This window comes from Hibiscus syriacus, unplaced genomic scaffold, assembly GCF_006381635.1.
Source record: "Hibiscus syriacus cultivar Baekdansim isolate YM2019G1 unplaced genomic scaffold, ASM638163v2 tig00112285_pilon, whole genome shotgun sequence".
NCBI lineage: Eukaryota > Viridiplantae > Streptophyta > Magnoliopsida > Malvales > Malvaceae > Hibiscus > Hibiscus syriacus.
In genome coordinates this window covers 2,101,866-2,126,895 of record NW_024063293.1, presented here as the reverse complement: position 1 = coordinate 2,126,895, position 25,030 = coordinate 2,101,866, and the positions used below count along the sequence as shown (strand labels likewise).

Genomic DNA, 25,030 nt, shown 5'->3' with positions numbered 1-25,030 from the left:
AATATAGTATATGTTAAGAATTTTATTAACTAATTGATAATAAATGTATTTATTTTATACACATAGTTATTCGTCTTTATCCAAAGACTTTTAGAAAAATATTATTATTTATTTTTTTGGTATAACTATTGGTATTTAGTTTATTGATCAATTAATATAGATTGAATACTGCATAGGTAAGAACATCCTTCCAACACAGTTTATTCTATTCATAGCCGTCAGGATTTGAATACTTAACCATACTTAAGAGATCTAATATCTTATCGTGCTAGACCAACCCATTGTTGGTTAAATAATATTACTTATTACCCCCAAGTACAATGGAGGCCATTGTTAAGATTAAAAGGGGAGGATGTTAAAAAGGATGACCCAACAAAAAGGCCCCATTGGTTTGGACAGTAGCAATCTATGGTTTGAAGATCAGAAGTTTGACAAAAATGGCCGAAGGAGTTAAGCAACAAGATACATCTACAACTGGGACTCTGTCCTTGTCTTTCTCAATTAAACCCACACTTTTCTCTCCCTCTCTTTCTCAGCGTTTAATGTTTATTTTTTTCTCTCCCGAGTTCATTCAGTGTCTTTGTCAATGGACAAGCAGCAGAATCATCATCGCCATCAGCTGTCTCTGATAAAAAATTCCAGGCAGCGTTGCAATGAATGGTACATGTTTGATTCTAGCATTGTTAGTAGTTCATGGTTTGTTTGACGTGTGTGTGTTTTTTCAAAGCTTTGATCTTTTTTTTCATAGATTTAAATTACTGCAACTACCCTGTTCCTCATTTTGTTTCACTGATGCAAAGTTTCTCTTTCATATTGTTTGCTTCAAGTTTCAGGCTCTTTTGTTGCTTTTTATGTTGCATGGTTTTTCTCTCACTTATCTTGTCTGATTGATGCTTTGAAATAAGTATGTTTTCACTTAGAATATTTTCTCTGCTCGTTTTTTATGTAAAGAATTACCATGTTTCCAGCTATTTATGATTATTCTTTGTTTGTGTTTCAGTCCCTCAGCTACCATGTCTTGGACGTTGAGATCTTTTGTATCATTGAAATGTGAAAAGTTACATGGGAATATTCATAGATGATCTCTTCCTTCTTCTTCTTTTCCTGCATATTCAAATTGCTGTTTCTTTTATTGTAGGATTTTCCGGGATGTTAAAACTGATATCACAATAGAAGTAAATGGAAGGACTTTTTCTCTACACAAGGTAATTTGTTTCTTTACTTTTCAAAATTTATTCATATATTTTATTTTGATTTAAATTGAATTTTATAGTTGGTTATTTGCTTTAAAAACTTTCTTAGCCTTCTACAGATCTGAAATTTCTTTTTCTTTCTCTTTGTTTTCCTGTTTCTGAATGAAGCTATTTTGTCTACATGTTCTGCCATGAATTGCTTGGCCATATATGTTCTTCAATATGTTAAACATTAGGCAATGGTTGCCCGTGAAGTAAAATGGCATGTTTTTTCACGTGCAGATTAATGTTGGTACTTGGGATATTCTTGTGCTGATATCTGTAGTTGTTATATGCAGTTTCCTCTTGTCTCTCGGAGTGGACGAATCAGGAAGATAGTTGCGGGACATAGGGATTCGGATTTCTCGAGGGTGGAGCTTCTGAATTTACCTGGCGGTGCCGAGACATTCGAGTTGGCAGCTAAATTCTGCTATGGCATTAACTTTGCAATTACATCTTCAAATGTGGCTCAGCTCTGTTGCGTCTCCGAGTACCTTGAAATGACCGAGGAGTTCTCAAAGGATAATCTCAGCTCGAGAGCTGAAGAGTATCTCGAGAGTATCGTTTGCAAGAACCTGGAGATGTGTGTTGAAGTTTTACAGCAATGTGAACTCCTACTCCCTCTTGCGGATGAGCTGAAAATAATTAGCCGATGCATTGATTCCATAGCTTCAAAGGCTTGTGCGGAGCAGATAGCATCGAGCTTCTCGCGCTTAGAATACAGTAGTTCAGGGAGACTTCATATGAACAAGAAAGCCAAATGTGAGGGAGACTGGTGGATAGAAGATCTTTCGGTTATTAGGATTGATTTGTACCAAAGAGTCGTGACAGCCATGAAATGTCACGGTGTCCGTCCCGAGAGCATCGGTGCATCGCTTATAAACTATGCACAGAAGGAGCTGACCAAGAAATCCAGTTTGTGGAATCCATCAGGACAGACAAAAATCGATTTCCTTTCGACGGAGCACGAATGTGTAGTGGTTGAAACGATCGTGAGCCTTTTACCTGTCGAGAAACTTGCTGTTCCTATTAGTTTCCTTTTCGGACTTCTTAGAAGTGCAGTGATGCTTGATTGTAGTATTGCTTGTAGGCTTGATCTAGAGCGGAGGATTGGTTCCCAATTGGATATTGCAACTCTTGACGACCTTCTGATCCCGTCTTTTCGGCATGCGGGTGACACCTTATTCGATGTTGATACAGTTCAAAGAATGCTGGTAAATTTTTCTCAGCAAGATGATAGTGAAGATGATATGGACGATGTGTCTGTTTTCGAATCGGATAGTCCTCATTCACCATCGCAAAGTGCATTGTTCAAAGTTTCGAAGTTAGTGGATAATTATCTTGCAGAAATTGCTCCTGATGCAAACCTCAAGCTTGCAAAGTTCATAGCCATTGCAGAGACTTTACCTACGCACGCCCGGACGATCCATGACGGGCTATATCGAGCCATTGATATTTACCTGAAGGTATGTACGCTAATATCTTCATTTTATAACCACCAAAATTCTTGATAAACTTTCTAATGAATGAATTTTTCAGGCTCATCAAGGTTTAGCAGATGCAGACAAGAAGAAGCTCAGCAAATTGATTGATTTCCAAAAGCTTTCACAAGAAGCCGGTGCACATGCTGCACAAAACGAACGACTTCCCCTCCAATCTATAGTCCAAGTTCTTTATTTCGAGCAATTAAGGCTGCGAAACGCTTTGAGCTGCTCTTATCCCGATGATGACCACAAGCCGGTTCATCACCAATCGTGGCAGATCAGCAGTGGTGCACTCAGTGCAGCAATGTCTCCGAAAGACAACTATGCATCTTTGAGGCGAGAAAACCGGGAACTAAAACTCGAGCTCGCTCGGATGCGGATGAGATTAAATGATCTAGAGAAAGAACATGTTTGTATGAAGAGAGATATGTCGAAGTCTAGTTCTCGTAAATTTATGAGTTCCTTCTCAAAGAAAATCGGTAAACTAAGCTTCTTTGGACATAGCTCTTCGAGAGGATCAAGTTCGCCATTGAGGCAATCCTACAGAACGGATTCTAAGGTGATTGAGGGGACATGTGCAAGCACCGATTAGGTAACTTAAAATGACATGCATGTATCTGTTAAGGCCATGATTTTGGCAACCTTTTATGTCAATGTTTTTTCACTTTTCTTTTCTTTTCTTTTGGCGACACTGTAAATGAGTTGTGATGTTTTGAGTTACATCACATTAGTTTTCAGCAGCTTTGTTATTTTTGTGCAATGAGTCCTCAAGTTCCTAAGAATATATTGAATAAACACACAAAGTATCATAATCAAGGGCAAAGCAAGCTACATTGAACAAAATTTTAGAAGATTTTTGGGGTTTTATTTTTATTATTCTTGGAGAACTCTATTGATCTACATAGTTCAATAAGTAAAAAGACCTGGAAATTCTGCTCTAGACAATGCAACTTTTCTTCTCCTTTCCTCATAATTAGTAGACAAGGAAAAGGAAACTTTCAGATGAAGCAACTTTCGGTCACTGTCATGTTTCCTTGAGCAAGGTTTCAAAATAGTAGCAATTTGTTTCTCACATTCATTACCAGAAGCTTGATCTTGTTTCGAGGCTTTGGTTTTACTATTGCCAACCCCACGGAAACGGTTCGGTTTTCTACCCATAGGTTCAGTTTCAGATGTACAATTTGTTATTGATATCTCTTTAAACTCTTTGTAACTGTTCCGGAACTTGGCCATCATATCAGCAAGGGATTCAAACTGTGAAGACCGATTGAATCTGTCACCGGAAGCTTGTTCCTGGAGATTTCCGTCTTCGCAACTAGCTTTAAACTGTTGCCAGTCTGATTGGCAATGGTCTTGGTGCATTGGTGTTGTACCAGCAGACGACTTGCTCGGCGAGTCCAATTCGGGCAGTTGCCAGTGAACGTAACTTTTGGGTGGTTTCTTTTGCTCCAAGGAGGATTGGACGTTGTATCCTTTCTGTATTATCAGTTTATAGATTGCAAGGTTAGGAACAATGTAAAAGACTCTCCCTAGTTTCAACACAGACTCGGGTCTAACCACAATCCACGGATACTCGAACACATCCGGTCGAGTAACACTGTGTCTGGGGTTCCTCTTCAACACCTCTGAAGCGATAATAGGTTCGGTGCGAGTCTCTACATGCCGTCCCGTATGAACCAATTTCAGTATGCCTTTCTCTGCTTCTATGGCCCTCATGTTTTGCTCTTCATCAACAAAAAACTCCGAAAAACAAAAGAGGCAAGGAAGAGGGAATACACTGCAGGTCCTTGTTTGTTCTTACTTCTTATACCGTCATACGGTGACTAGAATCTAAATGGCGATGAAATCGAGGAAGGTACTTTGGAGAGATGAAAATTCTAGTTACTAAGAATTTGACATGGTGTTTGCTTGTACACCATGATCTATAAAAAGGTAAAGATGCGTGAACATCTAAGGGAATACTTTGACGTGTAGCATTAATCAATCTGAGGGTTACCAGATTCAGACAGTGCTGTTAAAAGAGGGAAATTGCTACTTTTTATTCTTCACATCTAGAAAAGATTTGGCCTTTGGAATAATCATCTCGTCAAATTCAGACTATTGCTTTGAACTAGTAAAGCATTTACTTGGTTCCTCAAGAATCAACAAATTGTTTATGAATTTGTGCATTGATTGTTCATGTAATTTCATGCTGCATTTGATTCAATATTGATGATTTTGAAGGGAACCAATACTACTTTTAGACATCAACAAGTAGCATTTTGACCTAAATTTAGCTCATAAATCAATGGACTGAAGTACATAACATTATTGGAGAAGAAGAACAGGGGTAGATATTACAGAGAAAATGGGGAACGAGCAAATATTGTAATATCGAAGTTCGACCATCCCATAATATGTGACAATTCCAAACAAACTTTTAATTAACATAATCATATTGTGAATTTCTTTTTCTTTCAATCTTAGGTTACGCTCTCGATGCTTAAGCGGATGATTTGGTATAGAAATGGACACCAAAGGCCAATCCCAAGATCAGCAAGGGATCAAGGAATTGGAGAAGCTTGATAACAAAATCTGGGGTCTTGTCCTGCTCATCGTGTGGCTGCTTGGGTGGGGAGTACTTGGTCTTAGTTGGGATGGTTGATGTATCGATGTCGCCCACATAAAACTCGTCCATCATTGCTCGAGCACTGCTACTATGACCAACATCCTCAAAATCATCACTTGCATCTTTCCCTGCCAGGCTCAGCCAAACATCAAACCAAGGTTATTAACATTCTTTTCAACATTTTCCACGGCAATTCCAACATTGAATCATACAAAATATGTGGAAATTTTGGTGGGATTTATTAACCATTTGCGGACAATAAGACCTCATCACCACCAGGGTGATCCTCCAAGAATTTAGTCACATTGTAAACCTGTTCAAGCATAAGGAGCTTTAGGGGCCTAAAATGGTGCCAAATAGAAATAAATATAAGTAGTTTTAGCCCTCTAGAGTAGAATTCAGCGATCAAATTAATTGGAAGACTCATATCCAAATCTAAACCATGCTTCGTGTGACAAGAAGATCAAACCGGCTTCAGCGACATAAAAAAAATTGCCCGTAACACCCTCTTGAGATTCATGAAAGAAACCACAACAAAAGTTAATGAAATTTTCCAGTGACATCTTTAGAATGATGATAATATAACTGATTAAAGTGACTCTCATCCGAAAGACATCTACAAATGCAGTGAATATGATACCAAATACACATAACAGCCGATCTATCTCTCTCTCTTAATGAACCTTACTACTAACTAAAAAGAGAATCCATTATGCAACCACTAACCGGTTAGTCTAGTGGGACTAGACATCAAATCCCTTAAGCAAAAGCTCTGAGGTTTGAATACTACATTTACGAACGGAGCAAACTGGATTTGGAGGGTAAATCTTACCTCTGCGGTACTTAATCCGGATTAATAGATTAATAGATCGAACACCGGTTGTTATATAAAAAATGTCCATCATGCAGGATTCATTCAAGGGCTATACTAAATCTTAAGGGAAACAAAGCAGAAAAACATCTGTTAAACCATCAAGCCAGATTAAGGTAATAATTAAGAAATCCAGTGAACTGAGACGCACGGGGTCTATACTTGCATCCAGCTTTAGCAATCATAAGGATCACAAGAGAATATGTAAGATCCAAGCAAAATATTGGCCTAGAAACTAAAGATTTATATCGAATCTATGTTATCAATCCAGAAAATTCAAAATTTTCTCATCATCAAAATAAACAAAAATGGAACAGACAAGAAAATAAATCCAACAACGCTAGAAAAAAAGTCAAAACTTGCAACTTCAGAAAAGAAAAACAAACCCAGACTGAAACAGGATCATCCAAGAAATCTGTAGCAACAAAAGAAGAAAGAGAACAAAAAGGTACCTTGCCCTCAATTGACAAGCCAACAGTCTTTAGCATGGTTGTGCTGGAAAACCTCCGCCAAAGTATAGACCTTTCCGTCTCCGCCCATATACAACTCAAATAACTTAAATAGTAATTCGAATAACTCAAAATTTTTAGTAATTAACAGATTAATTTTTAAGTTTGAATCGAATTTCTCGATTCTGCATGATATATGTATATTATATTTAAAAAAATATGAATAAATATATATGTATTATACATGATTATAAAAAATCATTTAAATTAGAATCAAATAATACTATAATATTATAAATATTTATAATTAAGTTTAAACAAAAACTCAAATAAATTAACTCAATTTGAAAAAATTTCAAGTAAAATTTGAGTTATAAAATTAGACTAGTTAACTCAAATAACTCAGAAATTTTTTATAGATAGAACGTTTACCCCTATATTGAGCCTTGCGATCTTTACATGGGGTTAGGCTTGTCTTGTACAATGTTTAGATGTAATCTAAAAACAATTGGTAATGGATGAAGGGCTCAACTGAATATAAGAAGACAAAAACCCAAAGCGAATAACTCCACTTAGAAATTTCAGCATATGCAATATAGAAAGCAATATTTGGATTGTCTATTTAAGCATGGCATATGTCAGAAATGTTTCTTGTCTACTTAGAATGGTGGTATCATGGTGTAACATATCAAACCATCTTCAGTTGACTCATTTATTGAACTGCAACTGCTCCCTTTGTTGAGTTTTGGGCCGTGTTCTATTTTTCATATCAAATTCTTAGGAGCTTGGATTAAAGAGTTGTATTTCTTTATACAAATGAATTATTTAAAAATCTACTTTCTAACTCAGAAGACCTGAGTAGACTCATTCTTAGAGTTTTGAACTTTGAACATCGTGTATAACGTCGTCTGCTGGTTTGCATGGTTTTTAGAACCGGACCGGTCAGAGAACTAGCCGTTTTACTGATTTACTGGTTCAAACGATCGAATCGGTCGGAAGAATCGAACGACGTCATAATTATTTAAAAAATTAAATAAAAATACTAAAAACATTTAATAAAAAACTAAAAACATCCCCACAACTATAATAATTAAATACAACATCAAAATTCTATCATTTATTACTTGATTTACTTCTAATAAAAATCTTCAAACATTACACATTAAAAGCAAAACAAAAGTTGATTAACCTTCAAAATAAAAATTTTAACTTTTTTTAATTTTTTATTGATGGCCGGTTTTTAGCAGTTCCGGTCTGGTCTGGTTCAAATGGTTCACAGTCGGTTCAACGGTTCCTTGAGGTTCACTAATAACGGTTTAACCGAATTAGAATGAACCGGATCTGATAGCGGTTCCCGATTGAACCGGCCGGTCCGGTTTTCATTCAAAACATGGGTTGCAGTGATGCATAACTGAAGTCTGCTTGTTGAGCTGGTGACCTCCCACTACACTGGAGTAGACTTCCATAACTAGTAGACATGGAAGTGGAAACTGAGCTCCACTTTAAATTATATTTTTGAGAATAAAATACTTATTCCAACTTATAACTCCCACCCCCCAAAAAATTAAAAAAATACAAAAAATAAAAAGCGTATGTTCAAGAGCCTCCATTCAACTATGTTCATTCATTTAAAAAATCTGGAACTTGTTTTTGCAGGTTTTTGAAAGCAAGGAAGCTTGACCTTGATGAAACCATGCAGATTTGGGAAGATATGCTGAACTGGAGGAAAGAGTATGGAGTAGGTACTATTATAGGTAAAAGTGCTCCTCTATCATCTTTGAAATTGGATTATTTAAATTTTTACTTAGATGATGGAAGTAGACCTTTGTCTATCTTGTTGTTTATGAAGGATGTGACGTCTGTCTTTTCTGTTGGTAGTAGTTTTGTATTTCATAGTTTTAACTGGTGCTATGATAATGTGGAAACGTTTTTTTTTAAAATGAGATTTTAAAAATTACATCATTTTTAATTTTTTATTATGATTAACTTTTAATTAAAAAGTAAATACGATTAAAAAAAATCTATTTTTTTGAAAAATTTAGGATTCTTTTTTAAAATAAAAGGTACGGTTTAAGAAGTCACTATCAATTTTTGATTAATGTGTAATTGAGCATTCAAACACGTTTTTCTATTTTAAATAAAAATTAATTTGAATTAAAACGATAAGTTGAGGTCTGCATTACCAAAAATAAGTTCGCGAGTCGGTTACGTGTAAAGAAAGATTAACACTCCCATAGCACCCTAAATCGGTACCTAATCGATTAATTAATATCTTTGCAATGAAATTTACAAATGAGTTTAATTTAATTTTTAATCCCGTATAACAATAAAAAAATGTAAATTTTATAATATTCAAAAACACCAAAATAGATTAAATTAAAATTACCAAGCCAATAGAAAGATAATATTTGATTATTTAAAATATCGAGACCATATCTTAGATGAATTCTAATAACTTTTTCTCGACAAATTTAAATAGTCGAACATTTCTTTTTCTTTCGTTCCCAAATTTTAAAGTGACAAATCAATTTTTTAAGTGATACTGATGGGATACACTTTTAATTTAAAATTATCAAAAATAGCTCTCTAATGAATTAAGACAAGCCACTCAAAATAATTTTAAATTAAAAGGGTATTACCATTAACTCGATTATGTAAGTGTCATGTTATGCTCGTGAGGCTATTATGCAAAAATTAATATAAAAAATGACTATCTAATTAATAAACAAAATATTAAAAATTCTCATGTAAAGTGACATGTACATACAAAAATTATATACATACATTTTTATACTATATTGTATAAACTAAATGCATACTAACATATAATACATAAACTTGAGTTAAATACAAAAATAAAAACACCACACATCAAACTACAAATTTTAGAAAATAGTTTTACTTATTAAAATATGGACTAAATAATATTAAGCAAAACTTTATCAACTTAATTACAAATAAAATAATAATTAGGATAAAAATATTAAGAGAAAATCGCCTCAGTGACAAAAAAAAAGTTATAATATACGATTTTAACCAACTTTTTTTGGATTTGCCAAAATGACCAACAAAATCGCAACGCGAAATAAAAATCGCAACGCGATCCCCAGAATCGCAAATCAGTTTCCAAAATCGCAACGCGATTCTTGAAAATCGCAATGCGATAGTACAAATTCGCATTGCGATTTTCCAAAATCGCAACGCGAATATGAAAATCGCATTGCGATTTTCCAAAATCGCAACGCGAATATGAAAATCGCAACGCGAACACATAAATCGCAACGCGTATCCGTAAATCGCAACGTGTATCCGTAAATCGCAACGCGTATGGGTAAATCGCAATGCGTATCCGTATATCGCAACGCGTATCCGTAAATCGCAACGATAATACATAAAATCGCAACGCGTATCCGTAAATCGCAACGCGATATTTAAAGCGCCATTATAATCGCTACGCGTATTTTATTTTCAAATTACAAAAAGAATATTAAGACAAAATCCCGTAATCGCAACTCATAACCTAAAACCTAAAATCACAACTCAGTCCCATCTCCATCTCTCACTCTCTACGGCGAAGAAATCCGTCCCCATCTCCGAAGATTTCCGTCCCCATCTCCGGCGAAATCCCTCACAACCATTCACGGTCAGAAATCCCTCACAATATTCAGAAATGGAAAATCAACCTCTGAGGGTTAGTTTTTTTAATTATTTTTATTTTGAAATGTTTGCATTATTGTAGGTTTTTCATATTGAAACTGATGATAAGTTTACTGGTCATTTCAATAATAGATTAACCATTTCACTTAGATTTCATTTCGCGTTACGATTCTGTCGTTGCGATTTTCATTTCGCGTTGCTATTCTCTCGTTCCGATTTTCAAGTTAGTATTTGTCTTTGTCTTTGTTCTGTCTTTTGGTTGAAGTAATGCAATCCATTCAAGTTTCAATTTGCAGAAGAGTCGCAACGAGATAAATGAAAATCGCAACGAGAGAATGACTGTCGCAACGAGAGAAATGAAAAGCGCAACGAGAGAATCGCAACGCGAAATGAAAATCGCAACGCGAAACCAAAATCGCATTGCGATTTTCATTTCGCGTTGCGATTCTCTCGTTGCGATTTTCATTTCGCGTTGCGATTCTCTCGTTGCGATTGTCATCTCGCGTTGCGATTCTCTCGTTGCGATTTTCATTTCAACCAAAAGACAAAACAGTGTTGCAAATTTTAGTTTCAAGAATAAACTACTACTTTTTATGTTTATTGTTTTTGGTATATCTTCACAGTGTAGTTTTTGGTATATCTAACTTGGTATGTTTATTGTTTTTGTAGAAATTTTTTTCGACTCAATTGACCTTGAGAAATAAAGTCAGCCTGGCCACTACAATTGCAAAGAAGCTTTCACCTGCTCAAAGACAATTGTTTGAGGAAACCTGCTTCGGGCCATGGCTGAGAGTACAGCATCCGGGTGGAGATGCTAATTTGACCCATTTGTGGCTTCAGACCATGACATCAAATCTACCCGACAGTATACAACGTGGTGAGGAAGAGATATGGTTTCATTTTCCACCAGCGTATACTTGTTTTGGGCGGAAGGAGTTCTGCTTAATCACTGGTCTACGATTCGGACACGATGATGTAGGCCGGTACACTCGTCATATCGCCCGCCCATCATGGTTATCCCGGGTTTTTCCGGATGAGTCAATGGAGAAGCCGAACCTACATGTCGACGACCTGAAGAAATTGTTTAATAAGAAAGCTGGTTTCACTCGGATGGATGACGTCGATGTTGTCCGAGTATGCCTTCTACTACTTGTGTATGCCGGCTTTTTAGGCAGAGAGGCCAGACAACCTATTCATCGGGAGCTAATAATATTGGTAGAGGACCTGAATGCATGGAATCTGTTTCCGTGGGGTTCGTATATATGGAAAGCTACCTGGACTAAGTTGTCGTCTGCCTTTGATGACCGCAAAAGTTTGCGGGGCGATGGGTCCAAATACACTTTGTCAGGCTTTGTTTGGGCCTTTAAGGTAAGAATTTCTATATAATGTTTCTAAAATTATAATTAATTATTTAACAATTACTAATTTTGTTATTATATTGTTTGTAGATTTGGATATTCGAGGCTTTCCCCAGCATGCGTACATATGCAATAAAAACGTCAAATGATATTCCCAGGGCTATTTCCTGGAAGAGGAAAACTCTGTTGGATTGGGAAGACTTAATACCATATGCCACAATAAATAATGTAAGTTAACACAAATACTTTCATATAATATATAAACAAGTTATTAATAGTAGACGTTTAACTTTGTTTGAGTTTTTATATTTTAGGAGGCTAACATTCCATTACAAAGACTGACACCCACGGAGGAAGAGCTTGCCACTGATTGGTGGCAAGCTAGTCAGAATTTTTTTGATGGCACGGATGATGAGCAGCATCCACTTCCTCCAATTCGAGAGCCATCACCTCACCTAGAGCCATCACCCGATCGACCCGACTATACACCTCTAGAACGAGAGCCATCACCTATCCCGTCACATCATCGAGCCTCTTCTCCACCATCACCTCATGATAGGCGACCGGCAAAGATGCCACGACTCCTATCTCCCTGTTCTCCACCTCCACCTCAACGGGATGAGTCAAGGGAGTTACGTGATGAGGTCAATGCCTTGCGTGAGGAGATCGGTACTCTACGCGATAACGATGGTGCATGGCGTGTGGAGGTGTCAACTTTACGTGGTGAGGTTGCTGCTCTACGTGAGATGATAGTATCGTTGCAGAATGAGGTTCATACTCTACGCAACGAGGTAAGTTTAAGATTTTCCATATTTAACTTAATAATAAATTTACTCGTAATTTCACTTAGATTAGCCATTTCACTTAGATTGCTTAGTAAATTTATTCGGTTGCTGCCAATTCTGCTAAACTGTGTATTCTTTAACACTGTGAAATAGTATTTGTCTTTGTTTTGTCTTTTGGTTGAAAGTAAATTTGTTCGGTTGCTGCCAATTCTGCTAAACTGTGTATTCTTTAACACTGAAATAGTATTTGTCTTTGTTTTGTCTTTTGGTTGAAAGTAAATTTGTTCGGTTGCTGCCAATTCTGCTAAACTGTGTATTCTATAACACTGTGAAATAGTATTTGTCTTTGTTTTGTCTTTTGGTTGAAAGTAAATTTGTTCGGTTGCTGCCAATTCTGCTAAACTGTGTATTCTTTAACACTGTGAAATAGTATTTGTCTTTGTTTTGTCTTTTGGTTGAAAGTAAATTTATCCATTCAAGTTTCAATTTGCAGAAGAAGAAATAGTTTACTTTCGCAACACGAAACTTAAAATCGCAACGCGAAACCAAAATCGCAACGCGAAATGAAAATCGCAACGACAGAATCGCAACGCGAAACCAAAATCGCAACGACAAGATCGCAACGCGAAACCAAAATCGCATTGCGATTTTCATTTCGCGTTGCGATTCTTTCGTTGCGATTTTCATTTCGCATTGCGATTCTGTCGTTGCGATTTTCATTTCGCGTTGCGATTTTGGTTTCGCGTTGCGATTTTAAGTTTCGTGTTGCGAAAGTAAACTATTTCTTCTTCTGCAAATTGAAACTTGAATGGATAAATTTACTTTCAACCAAAAGACAAAACAAAGACAAATACTAACTTCAGGGTATTAGTTTGAAACATATTTTTCTTTGTTATCTGATGCATTTTGTGAACTATGATAGAATAATGACTTGGGTGAATACAATGCAAGTTTGAAACATATTTGTCTTTGTTTTCACTGTTTAAATATCATGTCTGTTTATTTACTGATTTTTGTATTTAATTATTTAGCGGCCCGATAGAGTGGATGCTTTACGTCGGGTTATGCTTGCACGACGGAGTTCACGCATCAGACAGCGTGCACGTGCTATTAAGTCTCCGTACACCCCAATAGTGCGAAGACACCGCAAGAAGAAGCCCGACTCGCCTGTCATCCCTCAAGAGTCCACTCCTATCGTTGAAGAGGCCCCCCTATCATTCCTCGAGAGTCCCCTCCCACCGTTCAAGAGGCCACTGTCATCATTGAAGAGGTCCCTCCCACCATTCAAGAGCCCGATTCACATGGCGTCATATGTAGGCTTCTTGAGAAACCCTCTGACGTGCCGGACATGATGGATTCAAGTTGGCTCTTGTATGAGTTACCGGCCAGTACCATACCGGTATCTGAAGAGGAGAGGGAACAACTACCGGACACAATTCTGGATAACACCCTTTGGGCTAAGACCGCTGTTGATTTTTATCTACATGAGCGGAGCCAGGGGTGTTTCACTGACATATGCAAGCTCACCGATGATATCTATTTGTTGCTTGATCGGTCTTGGTGGGGCGTATTATTAGGGGTCGAAGACAATGGCTATTTCGATGGGGGGGGTAAGTCTTATATTTTTCTTATATTTCAATTTGATTAATTTTTTTTTTAAATTTATGTAAGTCACTAATATATGTCTTTTTTTGTAAAACAGCATATCGATGCGTGGGTGACACGTCTTCTAATAATAAGAAAACTTAAGAAAAATAAAAATATACGATATACAATTATGCCGACGTCTTTTCACGCCGTTCACTTGAAGAATGCACGAAATGAATCATTTGATTTGGGCAATGGACAAGCTAAACTTTATCCTGCATGGTGGGAGGTCGATAAGGTTAGTATTTATTTTAGATTGAGTTTAAAGGTTTTATGAAATAAGTGCGCAAATGAATGAATTATTACTTATGATTGCAGGTGTTTATCCCTGTTTTGGAACGTAAACATTGGATTCTCGTCGAGCTTCAGCTCCCATCCCTTAAGACAATAGTGTATGACAGCATGATAAATTACATATCATTGGCTGATTTAAGAGATGTTATTAAGGGATGGAGCTCTCATTTGGCTAAATTCTTGGATGCGATCAATTATTGGACTCGTTCTGGAAACAAGAAGCCAAAGAAGCTCAATATTACAGTTATTAGAGACGAGACCGCGCCACAACAAACGAGCGGAGCCAGAGGAGATTGTGGTCCTCTCGTATGCTTGGCGTTGGAGCGTTTGACGACGGGAAGCATCAAGTATCTACCTCCCACCGATAGAGATAGAGCTGCAGTAGGCTTGTGGTTTCGGCATTATATGGCTAAATCGATATATACGAGACGCTGCCTACCTGCATCCGCGTTATAAAAATGTCCATAAACAATTGGTAAGTTTATATACTTTTGGTTTGAAAATGTTTGGTTAAGTACCTAGAATTCAATAATTTGCTGTTTGTAGGTTTTAGATGTGTAGAAAGTGTTGTTTGAGCAAATGTTTGGTTTCTGCAGGTTAATCTCAGAAGTGAACTGCGTGAAAATGATGTATGGCTGCAAAAGTTGATTCAATAGTTTAATTGATTGTTTTTTGATTGTTTAATTGATTTGTAAAAGTTGATTCAATAGTAGATGATCGGAAATAAGAATTATTGCTTATTTTTTGATTGTTTAATTGATTTGTAAAAGATGATTTGTAAAAGTTGATTTGTGTAATTGATGCGAATATAATTCTTATTTGTGCTTGTTTAATTGATTGAAATGTAATGGTTGGTTTTGTTGATTTCAATCTGCATTATGTTGAAGGCAAAATTGACTATCGCAATGCGAAATGAAAATCGCAATGCGAAATGAAAATCGCAACGAGAGAATCGCAATGCGAAATGAAAATCGCAATGCGGAAATGAAAATCACAATGGGAGAATCGCAATGCGATTTTAATTTCGCATTGCGATTCTCTCGTTGCGATTTTCATTTCGTATTGCGATTTTCATTTCGCATTGCGATTCTCTCGTTGCGATTTTCATTTCGCATTGCGATTTTCATTTCGCATTGCGATTCTCTCGTTGCGATTTTCATTTCCGCATTGCGAAATGTAATGGTTGATTTTGTTGATTTCAATCTGCATTATGTTGAAGGCAAAATTGACTATCGCAATGCGAAATGAAAATCGCAATGCGAAATGAAAATCGCAACGAGAGAATCGCAATGCGAAATGAAAATCGCAATGCGGAAATGAAAATCGCAACGAGAGAATCGCAATGCGATTTTCATTTCGCATTGCGATTCTCTCGTTGCGATTGTAATTTCCGTGTTGCGATAGTCAAATGCATGCCTAATAGTGATAACAACTGAATAACAAGAGTTGGTTAAGTCAAAATGGTTGGCCTGAGTCATTAATTCAACTGAAAATGTTAAAAGTTCACACATAAAATCCACATAATACAACGTTTGCATTTAAAAATCACCTAAGTTAACAGTCCCAAAAGGTGAAGCCAATTGTGATTGGGATTTTGAAGATGGTTGCCTTTTGCTTGACACCATATGAGCTTTGGATTTTGATGAGGATCCATATTTTGGTAGAGGAAAAGATGATTTTGATGGCACTGGTGATCCACATGTCAACCTTGTATGACCACTTTCCTTGCACCGACTACATGTCGATCTCTTCTTCTCTTCACCCTTAGACGGTATACGATCGTGACTTTTTGGTTGGCCAGGTAGCCTTCTGTCCATGGCTGGTGGCAAAACTGTTTGTAAGTCATCTGGTATGTCCCACTCAGAAGGATGTGGAATAGGGTAGACAATCTCGACATAAGTCTGTCGATAAACTTCTGTAGTGTAGCAATCCATAGCGTATGCGCTTGAATCATCTTGGTTTAAATGAAGAGCAACTTTTATAACATGGCCACACGGATAACCAGATGTTTGCCATTTCATACAACTACACGTCTTTGCATTTAGATCGACTAGCCCATTTAAGTTATTATCCAGTACTTGAAACAAAGTGTTTGAACATGGTTCAACTCTCCATGACGTTGACTTCACAACACGTTTCGTTATCTTTTTTTCAGTCCATGGTGTAACACGATGTTCCAATGTTCCTGTAAATTTAAATAAACAATACTTAGTAAAATATAAATATGATAAGTTACGAATTCAAAGAAATAATACCTGCATAGTTTCTTTTCTTGTAGTACCACTGTTGAATAGAGGCTCGAAAAAACTCCATTAACATAGTAATGGGTAATTTCCGGGAATGACGACTTAGAGCGTTGATTGATTCTGCACTATTAGACGTCATGAAACCATATCTTGCTCCAAGTTGATGTACTCTTGACCATCTTTCAAACCCGACATCTTCTAGTGTTTGAGCACACTGAGGCAAAACACGTCTTAAACAATTTATATGCTTATTGAAATCCACTTCCCGATAAGCTTTTACAGCCTTCCAGTATGTCCATTTGTGCTTTTTTATACCAGCAGACCTTGATTTTAGATTTCTATACAAATGAACACCACAAAGTCCATGAAAAGCATCTGGGAAACACCTTCTAACAGCGTTGTCAATTGAGTTTGCCCTATCGGATATGATTGTCAGATTGCTAATAGGACCTATGCAATCCCTAAGATGCCCCATAAACCATGTCCATGAATCAGAGGTTTCAGATTTGCCAACCCCGTAAGCTATTGGCAATATCCCATTGTTAGCATCCATGGCTACTGCTAATAAGTTTACTCCAAGGTATCGACCTTTCAAATGTGCTCCGTCAACTATAATAACTGGGCGCATGCAAGTAATAAACGAACGAATCTACAAAATAATATACACAAGAAATATAATCATTTAAATGTGAAATGCATGTAACTAACAAAAATGAGTCAACAAAATTATATTGATTTACTAACCGTAGCACCAATGGCGATAAACAGCAACTCAAAGCGTCCATCTCTATCTGTTTTGATATGAGTTACCGACCCAGGATTTTTCAGCTTTAAATTGTGACAATAAGCCGGCAGTTGGGCAAACGATGCTTCTGGCGACCCCCTCAACAATTCCAAGGCATAACATTTGGCTCTCCAAGCTTGAGAATATGATATACTAATCTTGAACCGAGCATTCATGTCAGTCATAATTTCATGTCCCCGATATACCCTGCCATTCAAAAACATTAACTCAGCCAGAAAACCACCCAACACCTTTTTGTTTGCCTGTCTATGGTGAGGAAAAACTTGGGTTCTTGAACATGTATGTTTATCAATAAAAGTCCTAACTTGAAACATTTTGCAATCTTTTATTCTCTTTGCAATCATACGCCACGTACAGTTTTTGTCAATCATACACCTTGTTTCGAAACGATCTTTGCTTGATTTGTTAACTTTTAGTTGATAGCCATCTTCCACACATTTCGTATACAAAGCTATCTTCAAGTCTTCCTTTGTATCAAAACAATCATCTTTCTTGACACGAATAACTTTTGTGTAACAATCAACTGCTTTCTTTGCCAACTCTTCTTCCGGTAACTGAAGTAATTCTGGCATATTCCAGTTATACTCCCGTGGCATTTTCTTTTCTTCGGGGACTTTTTCTTCTTCTTTTTCTTCTTCAGGATTATATGAATTACAGAATGGATGTTCAACATGTTCATTCACAGTCGTAACTTCCTCCTCATTATCATCAACAACATCTTCCTCGGCAACGGGTGTTTCATCATCAAAATTCGGGTATTGACCAATATTAAAATCATTACACACATGGTCTGTTTCTTCTTCTGAAACATCATCAAAATCCGTGTATTGACCAATATCAAAGTCCGGATATTGACCAAGACCAAATTTCGAATACTGACTAGTACTCACAATTTTTTCTGTTGGCTCATCATCGTCTAACTGGTCAATACGAAAACCGGAATTTGGTGCTGAAAGTTGATTGGGATTTGGATTAGAGAAAGGTTGTGGGTTTTGAGAAAAACTTAGTTGATTACTACCCGCTACTGACCCAACAATACTACTTCTAGGTTCAACAACATACAATGTAACATCATCTTGTGAAACACTAATGTAAGCAATGAATCGTTCAACATCTTCATTGTCGGTTAACAAATAAACTTTACCATTTCTCTGATAAGATAGCCTAAATCCACTTAGGGGCTCTAAATTCAATTTATTTGAAACACGTAGCATTAGAGTTTCATAAGTTAACTTTTGTAAAGACAATTTTAGTTGAAGATTCATGGGTAAAGGCATATATTGTAAAACACCATGAACATTATCCCATGACCCTCCAAAACACAAATCTATCCAAACATGATCAACATTAGATGATTTCATGGTTGTAAATTAATTTACTAAACAGACATGCCGGATTGGGAAGGATGTCGTTGGATATAGGAACGGATGTCGCCGGAGAGAGTGATAGATGGAGATGGAATGAGTTGCGATTTAGGGATTTAGTTTATGATTTCAGTGTTATATACCCAAAATTTCAGTGTTGTGATTTACAGATTCTCGTTGCGATTTACAGATTCTCGTTGCGATTTACGGATTATCGTTGCGATTTACGGATACGCGTTGCGATATACGGATACGCATTGCGATTTACGGATACGCGTTGCGATATACGGATACACGTTGCGATTTATGTGTTCGCGTTGCGATTTTCATATTCGCGTTGCGCGAATTTGTACTATCGCATTGCGATTTTCAAGAATCGCGTTGCGATTTTGGAAACTGATTTGCGATTCTGGGGATCGCGTTGCGATTTTTATTTCGCGTTGCGATTTTGTTGGTCATTTTGGCAAATCCAAAAAAAGTTGGTTAAAATCGTATATTATAACTTTTTTTTGGTCACTGAGGCGATTTTCTCAAATATTAATAGTATACTATAATAAACAATGTAACTGAAGTAAAACAAATCACCATCATAAAAGATCAACACTGAAATAAACCCTAAACACACATAGGACTAAAAAGAAACATGAAACAATTTAAGGTCCAAATGACTAAAACATTAAAAGTTATATACAATAATACTACTTGGTACTGAAATTAAACGCGCATAAAATAAAAGAACAAAATTATAAACATGCAAACATTGATTTAATGACCTAAATGAATTACAAAGAAAAATACGATGACCCTCATATCAAATAACAATTATAACTAAAATTTAAATTTGGAAAATAACTAAATCGAGACAAACATAAAAGGTTAAATTAGAAAGCCCTCCTTACCAGTGACTAAAGTATAAATATGCGGTAAACTTTCAGTGACCTTAAAGAAATTAACCCTAATCAGTTAATATAAAACTCTATTTTGCACTAACCCTAATCTGATTTCCAGCCTCCTTCAGCCCCATATCAACATCTCTCCATTCTTTTCCTTCGTCTTCCCACTTTCGCATGCCACGGCCGAGACTTCAAGAGCTTTAGAACCAACTCCGACCATCGCGACTATAATGAGGATTCAACAAGCTCAGGTAACATAACTATAATTCTCTTATTACTCTATTTCCATCTCCTTCTCCCAAACCGAGAGTTCCAAAACTCTCTACGCCGGCCGCCGTGCCGTGGTAGCTGCACTCCTCTCTGATCCAAGCTTAAACTTGAGACCTAAGCCTCTCGAGTTTCTACTCAAAGACCCAAAAACCTAAGCAAACAGCCATGTAATCCAATACTTCCAATTCCAAAATGCTAAACTTGACCGAAAAGATTTTATAGCTTCGACCTTCTCTCCTCCGGCTATGGGAGCACGCAACACTAAGGTAATAACTTAAACCCCCTCTATTTCTATTTTGATATTCTGAAAACCCGACGTATGAGAACTAAACTAAGTAAATAACATGCAAGGATTCGAAAAACTTACAGCACTCTTACGAACCTTCGGCGACGATCCGAACACAGCAAGGTAAATGGATCTCTCTAATTTTTATTTATTTTCGAAATAATACTAGCAAACACAGCAAGATGAACTGGACAACGAAAAGAAAAATCGAAGAAGAATACTTGAAAAAAAAATCAATCTTTCTATTTCTTTTTCAGTTTTTGAATACAATCCTGAAACTCTTGTTATAATAATTATTTTTCAGTATCTGGGAAGAAGAAATTGTGTTTTCTTTTGTTACCCTGTTTTTTTTCCTTCCCCCCTTTTTTGCTGCTGCCGTTCCCTTTTCTTTTTATGTTGCATATGATTTTTGTCCCATTTGTTTGCTGCCAACGAGGAGATAAGGTAATGGTCCAACTAAATCTCATTTGGATATCTTTTGTACCTACTTCTCCATTTATTTTTATTTTTCTCTGTTTTTTTACTTTGGTGTGTAGTTGGTGATGGAGGGGTTGAATTGGGGGTAGGTGAAATCTTTGACTTTGGCTTGATTTGGTGCCTGCAGATCAACTCGTCGGTGGTGCTTCACGTGGGATTTCGAATGAGAGCCCAGGACAAATCGAGCATCTACAATGCACATGCAGGATTGTGTATGATGAATATGAAGAAGTTCAGAACTGCCCCATGGTTACCGTGGAGTGGACAAACAGGATCACCCTGTTTATATTGAAGGAATTGGTAAAACTGACCCTGCCAAGCTGATGAAGATCACTACAGTCGAAAGATTTTTAAAATATCATGTGCAGGGATTTGAGAAGGCTTTTTTGGAGAAGTTTCCTGCCTGTTTTGTTGCTGCTCAGAGGAACATAGATCGTACGACAACAATATTAGATTTCCAGGGGTTGGTTAGTATTAAAAAAATGACAAATCATATGTATTTAATCCCCATCATGTTTCACATTATTTCCTTCTTATGCAGAACTGGGTGAGTTTGGCAAGGTTTCACATGATCTCTTGATGCACATACAGCACATTGATGGTGGCAACTATCCTGAGGTATCTTAATTGTTTCATTAAGCTGATTGAATATATATATGTTTGCGCGTGTGTCTCTGTTTCTTATGTATAAATTCCTCTATTGTTGCTTACATCTGCATTCTCTCCACAGACTTTACATCAAATGTACAAAGTTAATGCTGGAAGTGGATTCAAACTACTGTGGAACACAGAAAAAGGCTTTCTTGATCCAAATACTACTGCAAAGGTTCATGTATAATAAGTGCTTAATTTAGTCAATATTTTGCTTTTAAATTACTCCTTAATCATTGGCTTTTGTGGTTTAATTATTCGTTTTCATTCATTTTTCGTGCAAGACGTTTGATTCTGGAAATTGCAATAAAAGGTCAGAATTATGTAGTTTTTTTTTTAATTTTCGGAATCAAAGCTGGATTAGTAGGCATGAATTCGGACATGAAATATCCGACGAGGCGATACGTCAGCATTTTCTAGAAGATCCAGTCAGCGTTTCTAGAAGCACGAATGGATTGGCCGCACGTTTCTGGAATTCGAATTTAGATTAAACTCAAGTTTTAGGATAATATTTTAAATATTATATTTTATCTTTATTTTATGATTTTAGTTTAAATAGTTTAGTATTTTAATTAGGATTTATGATATTATTTTAAATATTATTTTTGTTTTAATTGTTTTAGTTTAAATAGTTTTAAGTGTTTTAAATAGGATTTAAATTGTTTTAGCTTGTTTTTATTAATTTGAAGACTATAAATAGGTGAGTTTATAAACATATATCTCTTATCTGAGAATAAAATCTTATTTTTATCTTTAGTTTTCTATCTATATTTCGCATACTCCTTTCAAAATGTATATGATCCGGATCCGAGTTTGAGGTGTCACAATAACTTTTCAAAACGTTTATTTGACAAAATCAAAAAATTCAGTTTTGACATTTCAAATGAACCAAATAGCTTCTATTATATACAAACATAAGGTTTTACAAACTTATCAGAGCGTATCCAATACAAATCTTTTATCTTACATGCCAACTATAGTTCAGATAACAAAATACATATAATTTAAACTTTTCTGATCTAATCTTTAGGAAGGAGAACTTGACTTGACATGCTCATCTTCGAACCTTTTTTCTTCTTCTCAGAACCTACGTATGAAACATTCACAAGCTAAGTCGATGACTTAGTGAGGCATTAATAAATTTAAATATAAAATCTAAATTCTAATTTCTACTATGCACACTTCATATAATCCTACTAATTTATCAAACTCATTATGCATCCAAAACATAAATACATACATGTACCTATCATACCAACACATATATTCTTTTATGGAATAGTTACACTTATGCACACATGTCATCATTTACGTTCATAACCTTATCGCATATTATTATCTTTAATACACATATACATCATATAATAGCATATCACCCAAACAAACATATAACATCATATAGAATTTTCTTATATTGTATCTTTAATGGCCTATGTACACATGTGAGAACTATAGATATGTGAGTCTACAGAGGTTGTGCACTAATTCTGTCACCACAACTCGTATAAATGCACTGAAGTGCCATATAAAATGTCCATAAGGATCACATAGAAATTCCTTAAGAATCATATACATATTCTAAAGACCAAGTATGTGTCTCAAAGGACCTCATAGATGTTCCAAATGATACATATATGTCCCGAAGGACTGTGTATACTTTCGACTCTTGGCATGCCAACTATATCCCTAGCTCTCATGACACATAACATGTGCATTATTATTTATATCATTTCACATATTCACATAAGCACATAATTCACTTTCACATTTCACGTATCTTATGTCACATAACTTGGATCACATATACATATAATCACGTATATCACTTTTACACAGCTTACATCTACTTTTCACGTCATTTTACATTTCTTATCACATTGCTTATATCTTATTCTTATGTTCATAGACATATATTCACATGTTCATATAGTTCACCATCTCATCATATAAATATGTACTCATTTCATTTCACATATAGTCTCATAACTTATCCTGGTATAAATAATATAACATTTTTCCAACTCATAGTCATATATATATATATATATATATATATATCATTTTACCTATACTTTTATTCACATGGTTTATGTTATTCTTATCATAATCACATATGTCATATTTAATAACTTATATAATCTCATATAGCTTAAGCTTCATTCTCTTATATTTACCTATATCATGTAACCTATGTCATACTTATAAACACATATCACTTTTATCATTTCATTTATATATATTAATCTAATATATTTACTTAGTTCAATTTCATATAACCCATATGTCATAATTTTATTTAAGCACATGAATCCTTTCTTTATATCTTATCTTATAAGTTCGTATCATCATTTATGTTTAAGTCTCCTAATTAATATACTATTCTCCTATCCTTCTATAGGTCAATCTTGTTTAGCTGATCTCATTTTTCATTTAATCATACAATTCTATTATACTAATTTACATAAATGATCACACAACTATGTACTTGTCTAACTCCAGTTCCTATTATTTATATAACCTTTATATTTGTTTACCTACTTCCTATTAATTCTTATGAACTCACTTTTATCATATTCTCTTATTATTACATAATTTATCTCCTCAACCTGTATTCACATACCTTAAAATCATATAACTTATATCATTCATACGTAGTCACATAGTTCAATATCACATGGTTTATATCATATTCACACAACATGTATTCACAACAATTATATAACATACCCAATAGCGTACATCATATATATTCATATCAAACACATGCTTATAGTCATGGATTTATGCATTCTAATATAAGAAGAAATAGACTTATCGCAAGTCTTATTTCCATTCATCATCATATAATAACTAAGATGCACTCACCTGGCCTCATTAGTCAATTTGAGCACTTATAACTCTTTGTCTTTCCCTCGATTGATCCTACTTGCCAATTGTTCCGGAACTTGTTTAGGCTCTATATCTACATCAATATAATTTCCAAGACGATTATCAGAAGCTTAAACCTTATAATTCGATGCTAATAACTTAAGCTAATTTAATGAACCAAAATTCATTTTCCCCTTTAGGAGGGTATCGGTAAACTACGGGTGTATCGGTACCCAAATTAGCTTCGAAATTCACAGGTATCAGTACATTCCTTAATGTATCGATACACTATGAATTATCAACACTTCACCCAATTTTCATATATAAGGCCCTTGTTATACTACCAAACTCAATTATAACCACTTTAATTAATCTCTATCATTCCAACATCTTATTATCTCCCATATCTCATCCAAATTCTTAGACTTCTCTTTACTTTTCTCTCTCATCCCATGCTAAATATCCTTTATAAAGGAAAATAAAAATCTTTACTTTGAAAAGACCAATTTATCCTTACTTCATTCAATATTTACTAAACCATCATTCATAAAATATTTCCCAACTCAGTCCCTAAACTTTTCAATTTTTTGAAATCATACCTCAAAGTTTCAAAAATTACCTTTTAGTCACTAGCCCTACTTTTGGGATGTTACAAATCTCCCATCCTTTAAAGAAAATCCGTCCTTGAATTTTCACTGCATACATCGATAAAACACTACTTATACATATCTTCTAATGTTCTTATTTTACTTCATTTACTTAATCTTTCCTGTCCTTATAGATCC

The 25,030-nt window shown here is 35.5% G+C and overlaps 2 protein-coding genes and 1 long non-coding RNA gene across 3 annotated transcripts; 2 read left to right on the top strand and 1 right to left on the bottom strand.

The window, feature by feature from the left end:
* Nucleotides 1-350: 350 nt before the first annotated feature.
* LOC120177330 (BTB/POZ domain-containing protein At5g48800-like) lies at nt 351-3,391 on the top strand. Its single transcript, XM_039183515.1, has 4 exons — nt 351-660; nt 1,139-1,205; nt 1,532-2,698; nt 2,772-3,391. The coding sequence occupies exons 1-4, from the start codon at nt 587-589 to the stop codon at nt 3,306-3,308; spliced, it is 1,845 nt and encodes a 614-aa protein (XP_039039446.1). The 5' UTR covers nt 351-586; the 3' UTR covers nt 3,309-3,391.
* Nucleotides 3,392-3,429: 38 nt separating this feature from the next.
* On the bottom strand, nt 3,430-4,465 carry LOC120177331. Its single transcript, XM_039183516.1, has 2 exons — nt 4,274-4,465; nt 3,430-4,192 (listed from the first exon to the last, which is right to left on the bottom strand). The coding sequence occupies exons 1-2, from the start codon at nt 4,430-4,432 to the stop codon at nt 3,623-3,625; spliced, it is 729 nt and encodes a 242-aa protein (XP_039039447.1). The 5' UTR covers nt 4,433-4,465; the 3' UTR covers nt 3,430-3,622.
* Nucleotides 4,466-19,814: 15,349 nt separating this feature from the next.
* On the top strand, nt 19,815-21,589 carry LOC120177333. Its single transcript, XR_005521402.1, has 5 exons — nt 19,815-20,229; nt 20,315-20,372; nt 20,854-21,193; nt 21,268-21,344; nt 21,457-21,589. It is a non-coding gene; the product is annotated as an uncharacterized LOC120177333 (long non-coding RNA).
* Nucleotides 21,590-25,030: the final 3,441 nt, after the last annotated feature.